A 25,723-nucleotide genomic window follows, 5' to 3' on the forward strand; every position below is an offset into this window, starting at 1 on the left:
TCAACAAACGAACGCAGTCCGGGAAGATAAGACGCGCAACAAGCACATTTGCCACGTGAACGAAAAGGCGAACAGCAATCATAGGCCCACGTGCTGATCACCAATGACGATGGCAGGACAAACATCCACTGCAGAGAATGAACGTTTTTAACTCTAAAATCAGGCAATGATGAACCATGAGCTGGGAATGCTGCAAGGCTAACAGTGGACCCGGAATGTCCATTGCAGATAAGATGACCTTGGTGGGAAATAGCATGATTTTGTGAATAAAAAGCATTAATAATATGAGTCACAAGCAAATCAAGTCCTAAGAGACCATCGCTGTTGAGGGCAAAATCAGAGGTTACAAAAACCTGCATCAAATGGTGGTACATGACTTTCAAGACTATGCCAAGGCTGTAGGGGAGACTTACACAAGTCCTTAAATTTGGAATAAGCCTGGATACTCAGTATATTAAAAGAAGCACCAGTAACAACTCTCAAGGAAAAAGGAGTGTTACAAGAAAAACACCCCATATATATGCGTACCTTGGATGGCTTGAAACCGTTGTCTCCAAAAATTAGAATGAGAGGTCTTCACAACCAGTTCTCGCTTTCATTACAGAATTCTGAAACATTCCTCTGTTTTGTGATTACCCAGATAATAAATGATACAGAACTTAGACGGGCGCACAGGAGTCATGCGAGGCCTCGAAGCCGAAGATAGACAGCGCGTATACTGTTTCTGAACAGAAGATTAGAAGCAAGCACGACGAGCAGGTGATGAAGGCTTAGAGCGCGTGTGGGCTGAAATCGTTGAGAAGGTACATTCCTAGGAGAAGCTGCTTCACGCTCGTATGGAGGCGATAAACGAGCAGTCTTGAGCTTGTTTTATCGACGGTAGCATCGTCTACAAGTGTTGTGGTTCAACCACCGAGTGGGTGCCCCGATGTTTTACCAATCGCGGGGAGAGTTAAAAAACGTAGAAAACAGATTCCTTAAGATGTAGTGGGCAGTACAGACACACTTACCATATGGGAACAGACCGACGCCGTGAGGCGAGGTGGGAACTAAAGGCGGGAACTAATTTTGCCATTTAGGTATGAACTGAAGAAATAACTTGCTTTGCAATTCTTAACATGTATATGCACACATGCATACTAACAGTAAACACTATCGCACATCTACCTCCCCCTTTTCACACTCTTAGGACACCCGTGTTTTGAGCGTCCACCTTAGACTTGATCCTTTCTGAGCAGCGAGGCGTAGGAAGGCACGACTGTGTAGGCTCCGGCGTGGAGTCATTCCTAGACAGTGGGACCGCAGTAGGTGAAGTTGGGGGGAGAAAGCGACGATTCCTCCACCGCACACGCCCGCTGGCCATCCTAATAAGATAATCCCGCGCTCTGTACTGTCGATGCTCATTGTGGTGCCGACATTGTCCCAGCACTTTGTCATAGGCTCCTGAACACGGACGACATCTTTGACTGCTAGCGGTTGGAGGGTCTAGGCATGTTCGTCGTACTTAGCAGTAGCATCACCGATACGAGCGGTAGTTTGACGATTGCAACGCTAACCGCTGGCCTGCCACTGGTCTTGAAAAGCTTCAGCATGTACAGGGACATTGAAGGCAGCCATAGAGAATATGAGCCCTTGTCAAACCTTCAGTCAAGATTTTCCCATTGGGAACACCTCGATAAGATACTTGACTGATTTCATCGTAGACTCTGTGTGGCCATTAGACTGTGGATGGTAAGGCGTCGACATATTGTGGCGGACACCCCATCACTCTAGGAAGTTAGCAAACTCCCAGCTGGCAAATGTGTGCAGACGAACCTGGGCGCCCAAGTCCGAGACGAGCTGTTGGAAGTGGCGGTTGGTGACACTAAACGATGATACCTGCAGGATACCATCACAGGCCAGCCGGATAGACGGTCGCCAACAAGGAAGGACTTACCTGCAGTGGAGAAGAAGTCGGCTGACACCGATTCAAAAGGCTTGGTGGGATGGTTATTGCAGAACAGGGGCTCTTGCTACTGGTTTGTTGGATCACCTGGCACGGCTAACAGGCACAGACTGTGTTCACGATGTCTGCGTTGATGCCAGACCAGTACACCACTTGTGTTGCTCGGCGCTTCATAGCCTTAGTGCGTAGTGGTTATGCAGGCGTCCCAGGCCATAGAGAGGCCGTTACTACCACCCGAGCGCCATATAGGACGAGGTCCTCCTGGCAGTAGAGGTCCTCTCCGAGCTTCCAAAACGGGTGTAAAAGCCTAAATATCCCGAGGGAAACCATTTTTAATGTGGTGAAGAAACTCTATGTAGGATGGGTCATTGAAGGCTGCACATCTTTCAGTGCCAGGTCGCTGTCTGTAGCTCTGGGTTGGTAGGAGCTGCTGCAGTGGCTAAGCACTCTGCTGCCCATAGCGTTATGATACTCATGACTGACAGGCCTGTCACAGCGCCCGAGACGTTGTCCACAACGGAGACTCTCCGTTCCTGCTCTCCACAATGGAGAGCAGGAGAGATCATCGGAACTGCATAATTCCTCTCTCGAGTGCCACTCTGCCGTGAAGGAAAACGATGAAATCTTATGCAGCCGGGAGTTATCAATAGCACCCAATGAGTAACCATTCAGTATGGGGCCAGTTGGCGATGATCTGTGACCAACCAATTCATAGTGCTGGAGACCAATGAGCTAGAAGCGGCACTTCCTCATGGCTCATATTACAGCCGACATCTCCACCTCAATGGTGGCGTATCGGATATCGGCATCCGTCAAAGAAAGAAAAAATAAATAAATAAAAAATAAAAATTGAAAAAAAAAAAAAAAAGTGAGCCGCATTGGACAGGGACGAACTAATTTCTCGGCGTTCAGCGTGATCCCATGGGCCCAACAACGGAGAAAAACATCATTAACCCGATGCAGGTGTGCGTGATAGTCCTAGTCATACAGGGTGATATCATTTTCAACACTGCATCACATATTGAAGTGCGAGGTCTCCTTGAAGATGGAAAGCATCTCCAGTAGCAACAAAACGCATGGGATCGCGATGGTACGGGAACTGGCCATAAGGAGTGAAGAAGGTAGTTTAAACCGATCTTGCTTAGCCAGGGAAATCTACCAGCAGCCGCACAATGAGTCCATCGTTGTAAAATATTGGGCCTCAGCTCGACACTTCCTATAGCTGCGAAGGGTGTCAGAGACAGGTGGGCTGGGCAGGACACTTGGCTATTGAGCCTCAACAAATCTGTAGTGATCCAGACGCCTTTGCGACGAATATCATTGGATGACACCAAGGAGATGGATCGTCACCAATAGGAGCGATGATGCCTTGCACAGTCATGAAATCCAACTCGCCCTTCACCAGATGTCGATAAGGCAATAGGATCAGCCGTAGGGTATGTATGGCGAAGAAGTGGGCGCCGTCTCGAAGATGGATACTCAACTCTGGGCCCATTGGCTGGAGCGGGGCATCCTTCAGATCGTCTTTTCCCACCAAGGCATCCGAATACTCTTGAAATAAATACTCTTGAGCGGCCTCCGGGGACGTAGACCTGGGTGTGAAAATGGTGGTGACACGTCTTGGAGTGGAGGAGGTACAATGTCTCTCTGATTGAAGCTCTATAGGTCTCCATGTCGTATATAACCTGTCGCCTCCTTGAATTTGTTGAGAGGCCCCTTAGCAACCGTAATTTGCTCGGGGAAATCCCTCGGCACTATAATTTTCTGCAGTGCTCCCAAGATAATTGACAACATTGAACGTCAACGCAGTCCTTCAAGGGCAAGTTGCCATAGGAGAGCTCCGCTTGAAAGGATCCTAAGGCAGCATGAATCTTGGACCCATTCACATTCTGGTACACCAGCGTAGGGGGCGGTGCAAGATCACATTTTGTGAGACCCAAGGTCCTGAAGTGCTGTGGACTATCACCGTGGAGTCAACACCAGTATCGACTATCACCTCTAAGCTGCTGGACACACCGCCATCTATAATGACATCATGTATGGTGGGAGAGGACACGGACCTGTCATGTATGGTCGACTGAATTCGCCAGATGTTGCTTGTCTGGTGCTCAGGAGTCAGTGCCATCCGAAGGCAGTTCCATTCATACCATGTGAAAGGTGCTTTTCCCTGCTTTCGGAGTCTTGAGCTGTGAGGACTGCTTTTCTTGGATTTCGGTGACATGCAGAACTTCTCGAAATGCCCATACCTGTTACAAGCACTACAATGAGCAGTCCTTGCGAGGCATCTCTTGGTTAATTACCAGTGGTCTGTCTTGCCGCAGCCATGGCACAATACTTCGGTAGTGGGGTATTCCTTGGAGGCCATGCTGCTGCTTGCCGCAGTTACTGCAGGAGGACGACCTGGGGTCAGCTGAATTTTCTTTGGCGTTAGTCTTGTGGGCCTTCTTCATCCCCTTCTTATACTGGTAGGCTGCACATACTCTTGAAGAGATCCGTAAGGCTGAGGCCGTTGACCTCGTATCCTCATGAGAACGACAGAACATCGCGAGAGTGGGAGAGGCGTCGAGGGCAATGATCTGGACCAGTTCTTCATCCTGGACGCAAGTGAGGATGGCGTGTTTGCCCATGCCTCCTTGTACTCGTTGTTGTTGGCTTTGTCGACATCTATTTTTTTAGACAGAGTCTTCAGCCTGGCAAAGAACGCCGCAAAAAACTTGCCAGTTACATACTGCCAACTAGTAAACACCCACCGACGGAGTGATTCATTGCAGGAGTTTTTGATGTGTTGCTGGAGAACGTCAAGCACGTCATCAGCAGACAGAGTCGAGTCTGGGATACCTGTAACATGTGCTCCACCACTCTCTGGATATCCAAGCGCTGGTGCCCACTGTGGGTACAGTTGTCGGTGTCACCGGTGAAAGGTTGGCGAGGGCCTGCGGTATGTGAGTCTAGTGGAGACTGAAACTGCGCGGCATCCTCCCGTCTTTGTTCCTCCCTCTTTGCTCGTGCAACTGATTCCTCCTCCCCGCGATGTGTTGCCTCTTCTAAACTTCGTCTCTCTCCATCATCCATCGAAGAAGGGTTTATAGCTCTGGCAGAGAGGGCGAGGGCGCTGCATAAGAAAGCTTCCTCGCGCCGACACTCCTTCGCTCACCGAAGACTCTTTCTTGTCACCACGAGGAATGATTCAGTATTCTACAAACTACCACGTAAAAAGTGCCTAAACGTAAGGAAGGTACACGAGTTTATAGCAGTGCGAGCAGGTGCTTTTAAATGTTGCAAAGCGAGTAAAAGCAAGTGTTGCGTTCACAAATGCAACATCCAGCTTTGGATTGGAAATGAGGATAGAGAAACTAGGAGGGAACAGAAAAGGAATTATTGTCAGTTGCCTCAGACGCCTGTGTTTCAGTAAGGAAAAGAAAATGAGGTTTACTGGAGGAGAAGTCGTCTACAGATCGAAACTTAGATGTAAGACAGCGAATGTTGCAGAAGTTAATGAAGAAGTTGAGGAGGTGTCAAGACACAGAAGAACAGTCCAACCTTGGACATTTCTGGTTCCCTTCCTAGAAGGGGACTCTGAGGTTGGTGTAGGAGTCGCCATATTGATCTTGATTTTTAAGTGAAGGGTGTGTGTGTAATTAGGTACATGTAGTTTTGTGTGAAGGAAGAACGTTATCTTTAGAGGGCAGGCTGTGACTGTGTCACAGCACCCCCTAATCCAGTGCTTAAGACCTCATTGGTAGTTAATATCGTTTCGGTAGGTGTCTACTACCGTGGTGCTACATAGTTCTGTGAATAATTGATTCCTTCTTGGCACACTAGGCCGCCGAGTCTGAGCCACGGAGAGAGCGAAGAGTCATGTATTCACTATCTTTGGAGTCCGAGTAGTGAGGAGACACTGGTTCGCTTTACCTGCTCTCGTGCCACACTCTTGAATCTTTCTGAGTTTTCCACCATCTGGCTACGACTACAGATTCACTGTCAAACTTAATTTATCTCTTCTGTATACCTCGCAACTAACTCATCTGGCTTGATTTAAGAAATTCTTTGACTACTTAACTACCAAAGTGGAGTACATTCCGACTCTCTTCCCTTTTGCAGAGATCTCCATTCTTGGAGATTTCAATGTTCACCACAAGCTTTGGCTTTCATTATCCTTCACTGACTGTCCTGGTGAGCTAGCCTTTAACTTTGCTATACTCCACGACCTAGAATACTGGTGCAACAGCCTACTCGTATTCCTGACCATCATGGAGATACGCCCAATATTCTTGACTTTTTCCTAGCCTCTAATCCTTCTGCTTATGCGGTTACCGTATCTTCTCCGCTGGATTCCTCCGATCACAATCTCATATCTGTATTTTGTCCTATCGCTCAGGATTCTCGAAAGCAGAGGTGCCTCTGGCATTTTGTCTATGCTAACTGAGGAGGTATTATGTTGATTTGCCTTCGAATAACTACTGCTTCCTTGTCAGATACCCGTCTCTGTGTGCTGAGGGCATAACAGAAGTGATAGTGTCTGACATTCCTCACACTTTTTCTCGACCTAAACCTTCCAAACCTTGATTTAACACAGCCTGTTCTCATGCTGTACATGATACAGAGATAGCCCAGAAAGGGTACTTGAACCTTCTATCACTTGAATCTCATGCGCTTTAAATTTCTGCCCAGAATCACGCTGTCTGTTCTCCAACTAATTAAAAACTCCTTCATTAATAGAAAATGTCAAAATCTTTCAAGATATAACTCCTTGTGATTTCTGGCACATAGCCAAAAACAACTCCAATAACTTTGCTTCTTCAGCTTTCCTTTTACTTCAACCTGATGGCACCGTTACCATCTCATCTATTACTAAAGCTGAACTGAACCCTTCGCTCAAACTTTTGCTAAAAATCTACTTTGGATGATTCAGAGCTTGTTCCCTCCTCTCCTCCACTCTTCGACTACTACATGATACACATTAAAATCCTTCACAGTGATGTTTTCCATGCCCTCGCTGGCCTGGCGTTGCTAGCCTGGCCTCAGAAGGCTTATGGACTTGATGGGGTCCCTCATATTGTTCTAGAAAGCTGTGCCTCCGTGCTTGCATCTAGCTTAGTCAAACACTTTCAACTCTTTACTTTCCTTTTTGCAAAAGTTTGCCTACATACAACTTGTTCCTAATAAGGATGACAGTTTCAATTCCTCAAAAAAAAAAAAAAAAAGAAAAAAACGTCCTATTGCTTTAATTTCCTGGCTATCTACATTTTTTTTTAATCTATCCCGAATAGGAAGATTTTTAAACATCTATCACTTCACAACCTTATATCTGGTCGCCAGTATGGGTTCCGTCAAGGCCCCTCTACTGGTGGCTTTCCTTACTGAGTCTTTGTCATTCTCTTTTAGAGATTTTGGTGAAACTTTTGCTGTTCCCTTAGACATATCAAAAGCTTTTGATAGAGTCTGGCACAAAGCTTTGATTTCCAAAATCTTCTGCTACGGCTTCTGTTCTTCTCACTGTAATTTAATCTCAAGTTTCCTTTTTGTTCTGGTAGACGGTCACTGTTTCTTCAAGGTTTTGTCCTGTCACCCACTCTCTATCATTTAACAATGATCTTTTAAAACTTCTTGTCCTATCTGCTCCTACGCTGATGATACCACCGTGCACTTTTCTACGTACCCTTCAGGAAATAAACAGTTCATGCAGGGAAGCCGCAGAACGCATTAATACCCATTTATCTAAAATTTATTACTGGAGCAGAGCAAAACCTCATTCCCCCATCTATCAATTCGATAAAACCTTCCAGAAAACTATCCCTTCTTCTTCAGTGACACTCAACTGTTTCCCTCTTCTACAATGAACATCTTCGGTCTGTCATTTATTTATAATCTGGAAACTTTACAAATTTATAAACTGGAAACTTCATATCTCATCTTTAGCTAAAACAGTTTTTATGAGGTTCGGCAATCTGGGTCGTCTCCGCCATTTTTTCTCACTTCCTCCCCCCCTCCCAGCCGCCAACTCTGTACAGGGGCCTTACCTGTCCATGTATGCAGTATGCTTTACATGTAAGGGGGTTAAACTCATACCGCTATTCAAGACAGAGTGGAATAAAAAAAAAACTTTGTATTATCAACTCCTCTCCTCTAACTCTTGAATTTTTTCAAAAGAAAGGTTTCAAGACACTGATCCTTCAATTTTCTATGATTCTTTTGGCATTTCTTTCGAGACCAGTACCCCAGTGGGATTTTTTTTCCTTTTTTGTTTTCTTTAGCTAATGATCCTCTTACGTAAAAAAAAAAAAAAAACACTATTACAGCACGCACTGCGCAGCACTGTTTTCACTGTACCACACTGTACAATGTACAGTGCACAATGCACTGTAGAGGTCCCAGAGAATAGCGTGGTGGGGATAGGAAATAAAGCAAAACAAGCCTGGGCTCCTGCATTACCATGTAAGAAGTCCTCTTTTCCAAACACTTCTCCGTGTGGTTCAACCACCGTGTGGATTTCCCGGTGTCCGACCAAGCGTGGGAAGACAGAAACGTTGAGTAAACGTTTAATAAACTTATAATATATAATGGACAGCACAGACACACTTACAAGACGGGATGCGAGAACAAACTGACTCTGTAAACCGTATGGTCGAGGCGCGAACTAAAGGCAGGAACTAATGTTGCCGTCTTTATTGCAATAAGTGTATGAAAAAGGTGTACGCCTTGCTGAATACAACGCCTGGGAAGAGAGCACGCTCGACGTGGGAGACATCTGAGGTGGAGGTGGAGATACTGGAGACGTGTCACTAACATCAGGTGACAAGTTATGAGAATGAGGTAATTCCTACATCTTTTTTATTTTTTATTGATTTTAGTAACGAAATCCAAAAGATTCGTTGGGTTTTATGTCAAGGGAAGAAGCAACACGTCGTTCTTAAATAGAAAGAACTCCAAATATGTTACAGCATCGTGGGCGTGCTCGTTAGCACGAACCTGACCGAGAATGTGACATGTTACCATGTTACCAAAGAACAAAAGTAAAGAATTCAAGGTAAGGTAAAGTAATATAATATAATCTGTTCTGTATTTATTAAGTAAAGAGTTAAAGGTAAATAGAAAAAAAATAAAGTAAAAGTTAATGGAAGCTAAAAACAATTTTAACAGTCCAAAGCTGCTACAGACCCCGGCACTACAGATATATGTCCAGTCCTTCATAGAGTTATTGTAACTTTTTGTCCTTCATGCTGGGGAAATAGTGTCACTCCCTCTATCATATTCATAACAGTGTTGAGTCCGGAAACCCAAGAGTCGCGGCTGTTTCGTGTTTTGTTTTCTGTTTTTGCGTTCGTGTATCGTTGTTGCCTTTGAGAGGTTTGTTTGAAATGTAAGGACACTACATTATCGCCTGACAGGAGCCACCACTTCACCACATGTTCTGGATAATTTCAAATAAGTACATTCAAATACCAACTCTCATAATTTGTAGCATTTCGTGTTTCGCTGATTAATCAATTTTCCTTTAATACATACTCCTATATTAGCATTTTTTTTTTTTTGTGTGTGTGTGATTTTTAGTGTTTTTACCATAGACTATCTATTTATTTATTTTATTTTTTTTATGCTCAGTACCTACCATCTTGGTTGCGTTAAGCAATTTGCAGCTGTGCCATATGTTGCGGCGCCTTAACTTATTGTTCAATAAATCAATCTACCGACGCTTCCCTGTCTTCCACTGAAACGACACATTCCGCCCTCCCATCCTAAAGTGTTTTGTTTGTTTTGTTTTGTTTTACAAATCTTACCTAAGTATAGACTTTGTAAACAAGGTGAGGGCAGCACACAACACCGTAGTAGTTTGTCATCCCTTTTCAAAAGGAAAGATGCAGAAAAAAAAAAAAAAGGCTCTCAGGGGAAAAGAGATTGGCTATAAGCTACGTGATAGTTGCCAGGAAGCGAGTCCAAGGTGACACCTGACAGTCAGTGATAATTATCTGAGTTGTCAACTGAGTTGTCATCTAACCGAATTTGGCGCAACAAACGGTCTGGCTATAGGGAACAAGGGAAGGTCGGTTTAGAATGAAGGACATCTTTCTTTATCAGTTGTTTCCTTACCGTTTCGCCGTGGCAGCCCAGACACTACCATATAGGCGTCACCGATGGTCTCCACTTTATAAACGTCGTATTTCTCGAGACGTGAATCAAATACTCTATACTGGCTGTTGAGAAGAGTCACGATCTATGAAAGAGAGAGAAAGAAACAGTAAATAAATCAAATATTTGTTTATATTGATGATAATGAAAATGAATGATGGTGTTGACAAAGGTTAGTGGGGAGGATGGTGATGAGGCAATTGTTGTTTAAATAATATTTTCTGTTAAACTCTGGAAATACTGCCTGCTTCTGTATTTCTACCTTCCTATGACTTGAACTCCTTGAAGAGGGAGGTTTCGAAACACTTATCTTTCAATTTTGACAACTGCTTCGGACCCTATTCGGGGACCGGCATCTCAGTGGGCTTTTTTTTTTCTTATTAGATTTTTGTTGCCTTTGGCCGGTGTCCCTCCTACATAAAAAAAAAAAAAAAAAAAAAAAAGAAAAAACGAAAGAAAGAAAGTCAACTTCTTAGACGAAAAGAAATTACAATAATGGTTGAGGTGAACGAAACGTTATGTTGGTAAAGATAACAGTATTCGTAAGTTGCTAGTTACAGTGATGATGACAATGATAATAGTAGGATAATAATAATAATAATAATAATAATAATAATAATAATAATAATAATTATAAGTAGTAGTAGTAGTAGTAATAATAACTTTAATGATGCTTATGATGATCGTAATAATAATAATAATAATGATAATAATAATAATAATAATAATAATAATAATAATAATAATAATAATAATAATAATAAAGAGAAAAAGAAGAAGGAGGGGGGGAGAAGATAGAGGAGAAACTAAAATTAAGTGAATAATATAGAAAAATATGAAGAAGGAGAATGAAGAAAATAAGTTGGGTGATCATCCTGATACGAAAAAAAACAAAAAAAAAAAGAATAAGAAAAGGTAGGGTAGTAAGTTTTTAATTCCATTAATCATGTAGCTGAGAAAATATCGTTAAGATTGGCGTATAATCATCGTCATCAACATCATCATTCTGGCCATACCTATTTCACGGCTTTGGCGTTGTTTATCTACCACTAAGTCACATCCGGCGTTATTTATTTATTTTCTTTTTGGTATATGCTTGTTCATTTGAAAAATGTTATCTGTTATAACGAATTTCATTCGTCCACGCCCCCTAGTGAGAACCGCCTTGTCTTGGCGATGGGTGGGGGAGGGGTGCGTGTTGAACGAGGCTAGAGGGGGCTTCAGCCCCTGCTCCGCCTTACTAGGGGGAGAAGCTACCCATGCTAGCAAGGTCGCCTATGCAGGACCAAACTAAATGGTTTCCGGAGTTAAACTGCCAGTACGGGCCAGCGGTGCCGCTCACCAAGGGGGCCATCTTTTGAGGTCGTCCTGTGCTGGATGGTTGGGTGTCTGGGCTGGGATGCAAACTTTCGAATCATGAGGGGCCACTTTTTAAAACGAGTGACCCCCATGGGGACGAGGTACCCCGTTCACAGCGGCCAGCGCTCGCCCCCTCGTAATCCACATAGGGGGTTTCCCTTGGGTCAGTTGCTGAGTCTTCTTGTCTTGACATTCTTATGATCCTTAATGTCTATGCCTCCATGTCATACCGTGCCCTTCACTCAGTTTTCAAGCCTTTGGTACACTTCTCCGTATCCCTCTTGTCATGTTATTGGCTGAGTTTACCTTGAAAAGGAACACATTTTCTGAGTGTCCCCCTGTTCCGGTTACCTGCCTTTCGGACATTACCTTATTATTGGTTATAAGTAGTGTAAGGCTTATTTACTCATTTTATATCATGTAATATTATTCACTTCATAATTTAAGTTCTCTATATCTTTGTATGTATAAGGGAGGAAGTATAATTGAGGTGGAAATATGTTGAAACGAGGGGAGCTTGAGTGGGCAACAACACATTCCAAGGAGGGGAACGCAGAGAGCCTTGGGTCGTGAGGTAGATCGGAGGGAAGGCGGCTCTCAGGGAATAATCTTGGTGTGGATTGGTGATGGAGTGAGTGTGTGGAGGTATTAGTGGTGTAGCGGTATAACCTTGATATTCAGGATCAGGTTAGTGAGTCTTTTGTGGTACCAAGAGCTCTTGTCCGCTGAAATTCGGTTATTGAGTTGTGCTGGTGACGCTGTTCGAAGGGGTCATAGGTCAAACTGGCAGCCATTTTGTGAGTGGAGATTGTGGTGTTGACCTTGGAAGCTGGTGTTGTGTATTGGTGATTTTAGGGATGATGTTATGGATAATCTTTGGTGATGATGGTGATCTCCTGTGAGGCTTGAGGAGGTGAAATACGGGAATTATTGTCTGGGGACGCGGTAATGGCGTCTGAGTAAATTCCTGCGGTTGAGGGAAATATTTCTGTGACTGGTGGAGGTGTAAACTGGTTCTGGTGTTGTGTGAAGTGATGAGAACGTCATGTATTAACGTGTACTACCTCATGTTTTTTGGGAATTATCATTAGTATTAATATATGTGCTTGTAACATAGAATAATCGTGTTTTCTACTCCCCCTACATTGATCTGGTATTAGAGGTGATTCTAGGTGTGCTGTGCCAAGGTAAAGGTAGAGTGAGAGGGTGTAATTCTGGCGATTTCGGATAGGTAGGGTAGGCACTCGAGGCCTTTAAAAATCAAGAACTTTCTGGGATCAGTGTAACGTCCACTTTCTTGGAAAGATAACCGGGATCGTACGATCGTAAATAAGTAAGCGATCGTGACACTCTCAAATATGACGGCGATTGTCTCTCTTATCGGTGTTATGTGAGTGACATTTACTTTAGCCGTTGTTGCCAAAGCTGCTCTTGATACAATAAATTTTCTGCATCTTGGATACAACTTAATTGCTGATATCATTCGATCAAGCGATGTAGATGACAGCGAGAATGATTATTGTTCTTATGTCTTTGATGATGCTAAGGAATGTGCTCCTAGAGCTCGCCACTCACCTACACATTACTGGTTCGTAGCATATTATAGAGAAGGTCAAGGTAACTCTATTCTTGCTGCCAAGTATCTAGAAAAGGAAACTGGAGTCCTTCCTACTAATAATAGAAAAAAAATATGGTAAAAGTGTCTTAATCAGAGACGAAGATTTACCGCAGGTGATGATGCTTTTCCATCTACCATACCCTTCTGATGGGATCTTCGAATTCATGAAGCCACACCGAACATTCAATTCCTGCAAAACGACGCATTTAAAACCTGGACCTGTACGAATTCTCAGAAGATGACATCCTTCAGCTATGTCCTGATAATGTTCAACGAGTGGCCATAACTAGAGGAAATAGTAACATTATTATGCTAATTTTCTTTCTCCCTGAACGTGTAAAGATCGGTCCTTTCTCTCTTCCATCAAAGGCATTTGTTGACCGTCCTTTTACTACGTTACTGGTGTTATGAGTTCGGTCACGAAAGAAAGAATTTAACAAATCGTATTCGGTGCGGTCACTACTCTGTCCTTGATTCATACCATACTTCTGAATGCGAATCTGAATCTTATTGCTTCTACCGCAGGGAAGCTCATCCGATACGTTCTCGACAATGTGAGACAGCAGGACATTCTTCGACTGGCAAATTCTCAGCTCATTAGTCTCTGTAGTGCCAGGCGGGAACTTCTTTTTTGACAGAAGGATGGCGGGGCAAAGACGTATGCCTCTTCCCTTTACTCCAGTTCTCCCACCTCTGCTACAGGTAATGCAGTTGTAACGCCCTTTCTCAACATCAACTTTCCTCCTGTTCTTGTGAGAATGTCGCTCCCTCAGTTACTATCTGCAACAAGTTCCCTATTTTGGAAGATTCCATAGATAATCCCTCCTCTGTATCTTCACCCAAGGCCTCTGCTACATTTTCAGCAAGGCCCTCTGCATTTTCACCATCTACATCACAGACTCCTTTTACAGGAGTTCATATTGCAGAAGTCCACGTCCCCATGGATTCTCAACCACAAACATCTCCCGAGATTTGTAATTCTCCACAGACACGTACAAACAAATATCCAAAGGTTCTTTCTCACTTCCACCAGAAACGTTCCTGGGGATCTGCCGAGTCCCTAGACTCTACAGGCGTTCCCCATAGAAAGATCCCTTTGGGAGCATCAGGTGTCACTGAGCTAGACGTCATTATCAAAGGTGATTAAATAACATCTAATATGGATGTAGAGGGTTTCCCTGCACGTCTTCCCAATAAGTCCTTCTCGAGAAACAATAGCAATCCCCCTTTGTCCAGGAATTATCTTCCTCCTCCTCCAGTCTTTTCAGAAGTTTCAGAGACTCACGTGCAGGTAGATAATCCCACTCTAGTTACTCAGTCTCAGGGTTATGTGCCTGTAAAGAACGTAGGACCCAATAAGCCTCGCTGTAAGCTATCTAATTATGTTAGTAAAGGGAATCTTCTCTCTGGGGCTTCAATGAAAACCTACCTCAAGGTAACAATATTCAAGATCCTTCAGTGGAATTGCCGTGGTTTGCGTGCATCTCGGGAGGAGCTAAGTCTTCGCCTCTCTCATTTCTCTCTAGTGTGTGTATTTCTCCAAGATACTATGGTGGGAAACTCGGTTCCTCCCACTCCTGGATACTGTACATTGTATTTCCATTTTAACTTAGGACAAGGCCACCGTGGTGGCACTGCAATTCCGGTCCGTAAGGACATACCATACACAATAATAGACCTCCAAAACACCACTGCAGGTTGTTGCAGTCATGGTATTTTTAAAACGTTTTTATACTATATGCAGTATACTCATATCTTCCAGCCAGTGTTCTTCTCGAGAGAGGGGTTTCTTACCCGCCTCATGCAAGACCTACCCTCTTCCTTTCTCTTCCTGGGAGACTTTAATTGCTGTGGGGTGACAGCACAACCAACCCAAGAGGAATTCTACTTACTTTTGTTATTGAGTGCAAGTGTAGGAGTTCAGGGGAGTGAGGAGGCCGATAGGCTGGCTAAAGAGACGGCAACTCGGGTTGTTCCTTTCGCCCCCATTCCCTTTCATGACTTATACTCCAGTATAAGGGTGGCAGTTCTTGCCAGTTGGCAAAGCAGATTTGGTTGCCACAACTAAGATGAGTGAGATAACTAATGTAACTTTCCGTCCATGTGCAGGAGAACGGCTCAGAGACTGCAATGGCCCGTCTCTGGACGGGTCACACGCGTCTCACTCATGGTTACCTCAAGTCCCGGGAATGACAACCATTTTGTGATGACTGCTTAGTTCCCTTTACAGTGCGACACTTTCTGGTGGAGTGTCCCAATCTGGTTGAACAGCGGGAGTGATATCTTTTTGTTGTTGCGATGAGGATGGGAGTTTCCAGATGTCGTTGATACTTGGAGAGAGAGTTCTCTTCCTGGCACGTAAGGTTCTTATGTCTGTGGAGAAGGCTGGTCTTTTAAACAAATTACAGATTACTTTTAACTGTTTTTCTATTTATTTTATCATTGATATAGTATTGGGCGGAACTTTATCCTTGCACTGGGAGAACATGAAGGCAAGTGAGGAAGACACGTAACGAACAGTACTGAGTCTTGGGGCCTGGGTCAGTGGTGTCAGTGTCTTGGGCACGTAACGAACAATGCCAGAAATCTGGGTCAGTTGGGTCAGTGTCTTGGGTATGAAACGAACAACGTCAGTACCCCCTCACTTTAAATGAAATTAAATCAACTCGAATTAATTAATACATTAACATTCAAACCTTCTAATTTTTACCACTTAAAGTTTTGATGATAAATCCCATTTCCTTTTCTATGTGCTCATTTTTTTTATTTTTTTTATTTTAACCATTCCATAATTTTGGTTTTATATTAATATTCTAACCAGTAATCTTTGTTGCTTTCAAAGATGCGTAGCGCACCATATGACCACGATGCAGCGTCGACACAACATAAATCAATAACATTCAGTCATTCGTCCACGTTCACCGTGAGTGCTGTATTGATCGTATCTGGATTTAAGATCTTTTCATAACTGCTTTCAATATATATGTATATATATAAATAAATAAATAAATAAATAAATAAATAAATATATATATATATATATATATATATATATATATATATATATATATATATATATATATATATATATATATATATATATATATATATATATATATTCTATTTATTGTTTTGCTGTCAATATTTACCATCTGTGAATAATAACAAGTAAATTAAATGCATGATTTCTTGCACTTTTTATGCGTTTCAGTTTGAAAAACATCCAACCTCATACCAATCACTGACCTGCATAGGTGAACTTTCTGCACACAAGTCTTCGAAGCCAACTATGTCGCTGAAGTAAACAGTAGCGCTCTCGAAGCTCTCAGCAGGAACCTGATGGGAAACAAAAACTGGTGACAAACCTAATCTACGTGCTGTTATAGTGACCACAAACACACACTACACAGTGGTTAGCGCGCCGGATCTCATACTCGGAGGGCGCGAGTTCGAAACCTGGATCAGATTAGAAGTTTTTGGGCGGACTTCTTTGGAGTGTAACCCCTGCTCACCTAGCAGTGATTAGATACCTTGTGTAAGTTGGAAGTTGTGATCCGCTGCTAGATAGGAAAAATACACTCTGAATAGAAAAATACATGCTACTAGGTTGATCAGAGTCATCTGGCAACCACACAATCAAATTGTAAGATACTTCCTTAGAGTTAAATGTATATTTAAGATGTAGAATGTATGTTGGTATATAAGTATGTAAGATGTGAATTTTCAGTTATATGTCTGCGAGATTAATAAACCGAATATTATCAATAACTTTAATTCAATTCAATTTACAATGACAGATATACATGCACACACAAACACATGCACACACATGTAATGTAATGTAATAAGGATGAAATTAAAATGCGATGTAAGAGACTGGTGCACTGTATAGAGAGAAAGCGAGCAGCTGCCTCCGCTCGTCCCAGACGCAAAGGCAATACTGACCTTACCGGCGTCATGGCCAGCCAGATCCAGGCGTCCAGATCCAGGTCAAGCCGCAGGTGCTGCGTTCGTGTTTATAAACAAAACGCAGATTACTGTGAACACTATATAGGGTCTATTTCATCCCTACTATTGGCTAATCTTCTAAGTCTTCAATCATGTTGTTGGAGTTGCACCAGAAATACACGTTCAATAACACGGTTTTGTTTGTAAACATTGGTCTCTGAGCATGCACAGTTCGCTGGCGGAGAGCCGGGTACAGAAGGGCAGCTATGTTGACCATAACATTCCTGGAGATTTGGTTAAAAGAGGATGGAACAGACCCTATAAAGTGTTCAAAACTGCCTTGCTTTAGTTTGTAAACAAAGAGCGGACAGCTACGAACACGACACCGATTTTGGGTCCCTGGCATGGCGAGGTAAATGGGCGAGCCCCTGTTCACCTGGCAGCAAGGAGGCATGGGATCTAAACCAATGGATTGCGACCTTGCTGTCCTGGTGTGTTATGTGTGACTGGTCTCAGCCCTACTCCCAGATCAGTCACTACGAGCTCTGAGTTCTTTCCATGAGAAAACGACTGTCTTAATCGCTAGCAGAAGACCGTAGCAAATGACACACACACACACACACACACACACACACACACACACACACAGGTGTAAGGCAAGGGGAAAACCTCTCTCCTCTATTATTTGCCTTGTATATCAATGACCTTGAGGATCATTTGTTAGGGGAGAGCTGTGCACATTTAAAATTTGATGATGAATGGCTAGACCTTTAATTAAAATTACTTGTACTTATGTATGCTAATGACACAATGATTATGGGAAACGGTGAAGAGGAGATGAATAATGCATTAAAAGCTCTGGATAACTGTTGCCATCAATGGAAGTTGGAAGTTAACTGCCGTAAGGATAAAGTAATTGTGTTTGGAAGGGGAAGAGTTCAGTTGGTTTACAGAGTTGAACGTGTAGAAACAATAGGGAAATATAGTTATCTTGGCATCTTTAGTAGTAATGGCAGGTTCAGAAGAGGAAGAGGCAGTAGGCACCCGCCGAAACGATAATTACTCCCAGTGAGGTCTAAAGCACTGGATCAGGGAGTGCTGTGAACTTATCATTAAACCCAGCTGTGATCTCACTGAACCCCTTTGTGTCTCACAACACAAGTGGGCAGTCACAGCCTGCCCTATAAAAACAAGTCTCTTCCTCCACACAAAATTACAAGCACCAATTAACACATTCACCCTTCACTCAAAATTTAAAAATTCATGGCGACTCCTACACCAGCCTCGGAGTCCCCATCTTGAGAGGGGACCACAAATGTCCCCAGGTCGGGATGCCCTTCTGATGACGACCCTAAGTATCTTGACACCCCCTCAACTTTTTCTTCATTAACTTATGCAACATTCGTGGTTTAAGATCTAATTTTCAATCTGTAGAAAATCACCTCTCTTCTTCTAAACCTCATCTTTTCCTCACTGAAATTCAGGTGCGTGAGGCAACTGACAGTAGCCCCTTTTCTGTTCCCTCATACTTTCTCTATCCTCATTTTCGATCCAAAGCTGGATGTTGCGTTTATGTGCGCAGCGGCTTCACCTGCTCTCGTGCCCACGCTCTTGAATCTTCCGAGTTTTCCACCATCTGGCTACGATTACAAAGTCACTCTCAAACTGAATTTATCTGTGCTGTATACCTCTCACCTTACTCCTCTGTCTATAAGAAATTCTTTGACTACCTAACTTCTAAAGTGGAGCACATTCTGACTCTCTTCCCTTTTCCAGAGATTTCCATTCTTGGAGACTTCAGTGTTCACCACCAGCTTTGGCTTTCCTCTCCCTGCACTGAGCATCCTGGTGAACTAACCTTCAACTTTGCTATCCTTCACAACCTAGAGCAACTGGTGAAACACCCTACTCGTATTCCTGACCGTCTTGGAGATACGCCCAACATTCTTGACCTTTTCCTGACCTACAATCCTTCTGCTTATGCTATCACCCTCCCTTCTCCGTTGGGCTCCTCCGACCACAATCTCATATATGTATCTTGTCCTATCGCTCTAATCCCTCCTCAGGATCACCCTCAGTGAAGGTGCTTCTGGCATTTTGCCTCTACTAGTTGGGGGGGACCTAAGGAGGTATTTTGCTGATTTTTTTTTTTTTAATGACTACTGCTTCCGTGTCAAAAACCCGTCTTTGTATACTGAGCACATAACAAAGGTGATAGTGTCTGGCATGGAGGTGTACATTCCTCATCTTTTTCTCGACCTGAACCTTCCAAACCTTGGATTAACACAGCTTCTTCTCGTGCTATACATGATACGAGAGGTGGCCCACAAAAGATACTTAAACCTTCCGTCACCAGAATCTCATACACTTTATATTTCTGTCCGGAAGCATTCCAAATCTGTTCTCCAACTAGCCAAAAACTTCATGAACAAAGTGTCAAAATCTTTCAAGATCTAACTCCCCTTGTGACTTCTGGCATCTAGCCAAAAATATTTCCAATAACTTTGCTTCTTCTTCTTTCCCTCCTTTATTTCAACCAGATGGCATCACTGCTATCACATCTATTTCTAAAGCTGAACTCTTCGCTCAAACCTTTGCTAAAAACTACCTTGGACGATTCTGGGCTTGTTCCTCCCTCTCCTCCACCCTCTGACTACTTCATGCTACCTATTAAAATTCTTCGCAATGATGTTTTCCATGCCCTCGCTGGCCTAAACCCTCGGAAGGCTTATGGACCTGATGGGGTCCCTCCTATTGTTCTCTGAAAATGTGCCTCTGTGCTTATATCTTGCCTAGTCAAACTCTTTCAGCTCTGCCTGTCAACATCTAGCTTTCCTTCTTGCTGGAAGTTTGCCTATATTCAGCCTGTTCCTGAAAAGGGTGACCGTTCTAATCCCTCAAACTATCGTCCTATTGCTCTAACTTCCTGCCTATCTAATTTTTTTAATCTATCATCAACAGGAAGATTATTAAACAACTATCACTTCACAACCATCTATCTGATTGCCAGTATGGGTTCCGTCAAGGGCGCTCTACTGGTGATCTGGCTTTTGCTTACTGAGTCTTGGTCATCCTTTTTTTTTTTTTTTTTTTTTTTTTTTTACTGTTGCCTTGGATATATCAAAAGCTTTTGATAGAGTCTGGTACAAAGCTTTGATTTCCAAACTACCCTCCTACGGCTTCTATCCTTCTCTCTGTAACTTCATCTCAAGTTTCCTTTCTGACCGTTCTATTGCTGCTATTGTAGACGGTCACTGTTCTTCTCCTAAATCTATTAACAGTGGTGTTCCTCAGGGTTCTGTCCTGTCACCCACTCTCTTGTTATTTTTAATCAATGACCTTCTAAACCAAACTTCTTGTCCTATCCACTCCTACGCTGATGATACCACCCTGCACTTTTCCACGCCTTTTCATAGACGTCCAACCCTCCAGGAAATAAAAGTTTCACGCAGAGAACCCATAGAACGCCTGCCTTCTGGTCTTTCTAAAATTTCTGATTAGGGCAGAGCGAACTTGGTATTGTTCAATGCCTCAAAACACTCAACTGTTCCTCTGTTCTAAACTGAACATCCTTCACTTATAATCTGAACTGGAAACTTCACATCTCATCTCTAGCTAAAACAGCTTCTATGAAGTTAGGCGTTCTGAGACGTCTCCGCCAGTTTTTCTCACCACCCCAACTGCTAACTCTGTACAAGGGCCTTATCCGCCCATGTATGGAGTATGCTTCACATGTCTGGGGAGGTTCCACTCATACCGCTCTTCCAGACAGGATGGAATCAAAAGCTTTTCGTCTCATCAACTCCTCTCCTCTAACTGACTGCCTCTCTCTCATCGCCGCAATGTTACATCTCTAGCTGTCTTCTACCGCTATTTTCATGCTCCCACGGCCTCGCTGCACAAGACTTTCTTCTTTCTCTCACCCTATTCTGTCCACCTCTAATGCAAGAGTTAACCAGTATTCTCAGTCATTCATCCCTTTCTCTGGTAAACTCTGGAACTCCCTTCCTGCCTCTGTATTTCCACCTTCTTATGACCTGAATTCCTTCAAGAAGGAGGTTTCAAGACACTTATCATTCAATTTTTGACTACCGCTTTTGACCCTTTTTTTCTGGGACTGGCATCTCAATGGGCTTTTATTTTTTATTGGATTTTTGTTGCCCCTGGCCAGTGTCCCTTCTACACACACACACACAAAAAAAGAAAAAAATAAGTAAATAAATAAATAAATAAAATAAAATAAAATAAAAAAAGAGAGGACAACGGGAATGTATTAAGGCAGCCACAAGAGCAATAACAGTGTCACTGATAAATGTAGGACATTTGATCTCATTAGACCTTCAACTGTTTTTTTTTTTTTTTTTTTTTTTTTTTTTTTAGGTCTATGGTGGCACTTGCAATGTTATATGGTTGTGAAGTGTGGGGATACCATGTAATAAGGGATATAGAAATTTTGCATATGAAGTTTTGAAGCATACATTATGTGTACAAAGAAACACATGCTATGACATTGTTTATGGTGAGCCGTGGGTTTATCCACTTGAAGTTGATATTAAAGTAAGAATGGTTAGATTAGATTAGTAACCGGTAAACCTGAAAAATTATCTTATGTCATATATCAGTGCTTAGTGCATCTGGACACTGCTGGACTGTATACTCCCCTTGATGCATGAAGTTTGATCAGTGTTAAACAATTGTTGGATGTCTGGAGTGTGGTTGTGTCAGGAAGAGCCTAGCTCTCTGTGGCAGGGCAAAGCCGTAGAGCAGGGGCTGAAAGATCAATGGATCATTGGATATGGAAATATTGTAACAAAGTCACTTTGAAGTAATTATGTCATTTTCAAGATTATATTTGGTAGGGAGGACTATTTATTTTAATTTAAAACTAAGGCAAGAATTACTTTAGTTGAAATAAGAACAAATAACAAATAATAGATTACCAATAACAACAGGTAGATACCGGAATGTTCCAAGAGAAGAAATGATCTGTAATAAATGTCATGCTGCCATTATAGAAGATGAATACCTTGTTATACCTGAATGTAATAACCAGCCAAAAACACAGCCTAGACGCGAATATATTCCAGAGTATTTCTGAATAACATTTAAGGGACATAAATATTGTAAAATGATGCAGAGTGGAAATGTTAGGATACTAAACAAACTAATATATCTTAGATGAGGTGCTTAAAATATTTTGGTGAGTCTGTGCTGGTATACTCGTAGCTGTAAGTACCGAGTAGCCAGTTTTATTGGGGAAGAAAGTAGTGGTGGTTATGAGTAACCTATATGAAGTCATCGTTGTATTTGATTCGCTAGTTGTATGAGACAAAAATGTTGTTTAAGTGATAACTGTAAGTAATGTAATGTAAACTGTGCCCTTCTTTTGAAGTCAATGGGGGGGATAGTATATTTCTTTTTTGATTTCCTACGTCTGTTGAAAAGCCTGAGAAACATTCTTAAGTATGATATTAACATTACGAGGACTGTCATTTCATGGAATCATGTAAAGAATTTTTTTTTGGGGGAGAAAAATCATGAATAGAAAATTAGACTTACACCAAAATTAATTACTAAACATATGTGTGAAGAAGGCTTTTCAAAGATGAGTGTCAGTCTAGCTGCTCAGGTAATGAGTCGTACTGTGGCAATAGGCATCTATACGTGTTCAATTGCAAGCCTGCTGCCAGCAGATTTTGTACACAATGTGGATAGACTGTTTGTTTTAATAGCTCTGTTGCATATAATTTCAAGGATATATGCGCGGGGATTAATTCAAGGTCCTGCCATGTTCAGTTCATGAGGGAGATTATTTCATATATAAATTACCTCAAGTATGTGCTCTATCTCATGTACAGATCCACTGCATCGATGGGTGGCTGATTAACTTAGCATCACTTTAGGGTCTGTGGCAAAATGTCCGGAGCTATAAAGTAAAGTACCTTCTAACCCATAGGCTTAATCAAGACTGTTTGGAAAATTTGTTTGTCAGAGGAATAAATTCGGGAATTGTGACCAACCTACAGTATAATTTCACGAAAGACCCCAAATCAATAATAATCAATGATTTGTTACAAGGTCATCCTTCTTCATCAAGTAGCTGTGAGTTAGATGAGTCACAATTCTTAAATCTAACCTCCACCTTGGAATCAGATTGTCCCTTGACACCAGATTCTGATTCTGACTTTGAAGCAGACGAGTTTGTGGTGAATGATATCCCAGTAGTTGAGATGAATGTTCTTGCAAATGTTGTTGGCTCGACATGAACTATTTTTTTTTAAGAATCATGTATCAATATTGTAAGTTGAATTTGTTAAATCTAAGCAAGAAATGTGATAGTCAATTTAAACTTTTTACTTATTTCAAAAGCTGAGAGTTCTACAGCCTCTGCATTTGGGGTAGTCTCTGTACCCAACGAGAATGCTGTCAAACAATTTTTCAGAGGTTCAGGCAGTGCTCTGGTCCACCATGGAGCGAGCCTTGTTGGGGAAGAGAGTTTCCCAAAATGCTTTTATCAAAGTTAGCAAATCATACTTTCATTAATCCTTTGCCCTTGTGTTTCAGCCACCTCACTAAGAGCATTCATCTCATATATATCAGACTGAAATTATTTTACACCTTCAAGTGGCGTAATAGAGCTACTTCTAACAAGAAAAATAGGAATAACAGGCAACTAATTATATTATAATGTATTACCAAACTTGTCCTTTTATGGAATGTGTGGTTGATGGGCGCTGCACTGCGGCGACCAGTGTGTTTTCGTCTGCCGTATTTTTCTCCCTAATTTGCTGTTCCCAAGCCTTGGAGGTTACCCTGAGTATACTACAATCATCTGTGAACAACTCAGCAGGATGGAGAAGCAGTGCATGGTCCTGGTGTGGGCCGCCCTGGTATTGTTTTGTGTGTTTCCTGAGGTGGAGGGTGTTCCTGGCCCCGGCCACAGCCGTTCCCCGGATGTAAACAAGCAATGCAGTGCTACCAACAGGCTTCACTACCATAGAGACGAACTTCTACAGCTTTCTAGTGACATGGGCTGGTGTACTTTACCCTTTGATATACCAGATGATATCAAGAGACGTAACAGGAAGCGTGGCAGGCGAGGAGGAGTGCGTATGAGGTGCAGAAGGCGAGGTGCCCGAGTTCCTGTACCGACTATAGTTTGTGGTAACGTACGAAGCCTTAGAAACAAAATAGACGAACTCTGTGCACTTTGCAGATGGAGCTACGAATACCGTGAATCATCATTGATATGTTTAACCGAGACATGGCTACAACAAGATAAAGACCCGGACTCTGCATTTATTATAGATGGTTTTACCTTGAATCGTGGTGATAGGACGAAAGACTGGGAAGACAGCTGGCGGCGGAGTTTGTGTGTATGTGAACAGCAGGTGGTGTACAGATGTCACGGTCTATGATCAGCATTGTGATGAAAATGTCGAATACTTGACTCTTTCGCTCAGACCCTTTTACCTACCTCGCGAATTTACGAAGATATTTGTCACAACTGTATATACTGTATTCCACCAAGTGCTGATGTGAAGGCTGCTGAAAACTGTTTAAATAATGCTGTTTGTAACATGGAAAATGATAATCCAGATGCTGTGAAAATCATTACAGGCGATTTTAATGACTGTCAATATAAGAAATGTGTTCCTAATTATCAACAATTTATTACTTTCTCTACAAGAAATAATAGAATGCTAGACTTATTTTTCTGTAATATCAGAAATAGTTATTGAGCTAGAAAACTGAAACCATTAGGTATTTCCGATCACGACATGTGTCTTCTCACTCCCGTTTATAAACAAAAACTGAAACAAAGCAAACCAACAGAAAAACTAATACAAACCTGGAACAGTGATGTGACTGATACCCTTGTGGGTTGTATGGAATGTACAGATTTTGATGTTTTATTTGATGAAAATGCCTCTATTGATAATAATGTTGATGTGCTAAACTCGTACCTGAATTTTTGTATTGATATTATTGTACCAAAGAAAATTGTTAAGTGCTTCCCAAATAACAAACCGTGGATGACGAAAGAATTAAAGAACTTATTGAATAAGAAAAGACGTATTCGTACTGATTACAATGTATCTGAACTGAAAAGCGTCCAAAAAGAAATCGATCAAACAATTAATATATGTAAAAATAGATACAAAGACAAGGTGGAAAAGTTGTTTAAAAGTGATACAAAATCAGCTTGGCATGGTATTAAGAAATTGACCGGTATGGATAAATCGGTTCACTGTGTAGTGAAAATGTGACAGATTTCTGTAATGACCTTAATGAGTTTTATGCTAGGTTTGATAATCAAGACTTCTCTGCTGAACGTTCTCATTTAAGGGACTTTAACCGTGCCATGAATGACTCACGCATTGTCATTTCGGTCCATGATGTGCATAAGGCTTTACATTCTATTAGAACTGGTAAGGCTGCTGGGCCTGACAAAATCGATGGTAATGTACTCAAGTTGTGTAAGGATCCCCTAGCACCTGCCCTGTGTAAAATATTTCAGCAGTCACTAGATAATGCCTGCATACCAGCTCTATGGAAGACCTCTGAAATTATACTAGTACCCAAGAAATCTCCACCAACTTGTAAAAATGATTATCGCCCTGTAGCTCTGACTTCCATTATGATGAAATGCTTGGAGAGAATAGTGAAGACAATACTTTGTGAACAGGTCAAGCAATTCATGGACCCTTTTCAATTTGCTTACA

General features: G+C 42.2%; 1 protein-coding gene across 1 annotated transcript in view; it reads right to left on the reverse strand.

Moving 5' to 3' along the window:
* LOC135113443 (atrial natriuretic peptide receptor 2-like) overlaps positions 1 to 16,744 on the reverse strand; it is a 57,780-nt gene extending 41,036 nt beyond the window's left edge. The window contains exons 1-2 of the mRNA XM_064028705.1: positions 16,296 to 16,744; positions 10,034 to 10,157 (exon numbers count right to left, since the gene is read on the reverse strand). Of these exons, the coding sequence (XP_063884775.1) occupies positions 10,034 to 10,157; positions 16,296 to 16,301 (130 nt within the window). The 5' untranslated portion in view covers positions 16,302 to 16,744. The remainder of the gene's footprint in view (positions 1 to 10,033; positions 10,158 to 16,295) is intronic.
* Positions 16,745 to 25,723: the final 8,979 nt, after the last annotated feature.

This window comes from Scylla paramamosain, chromosome 25 (assembly GCF_035594125.1).
Source record: "Scylla paramamosain isolate STU-SP2022 chromosome 25, ASM3559412v1, whole genome shotgun sequence".
Taxonomy (NCBI): domain Eukaryota; kingdom Metazoa; phylum Arthropoda; class Malacostraca; order Decapoda; family Portunidae; genus Scylla; species Scylla paramamosain.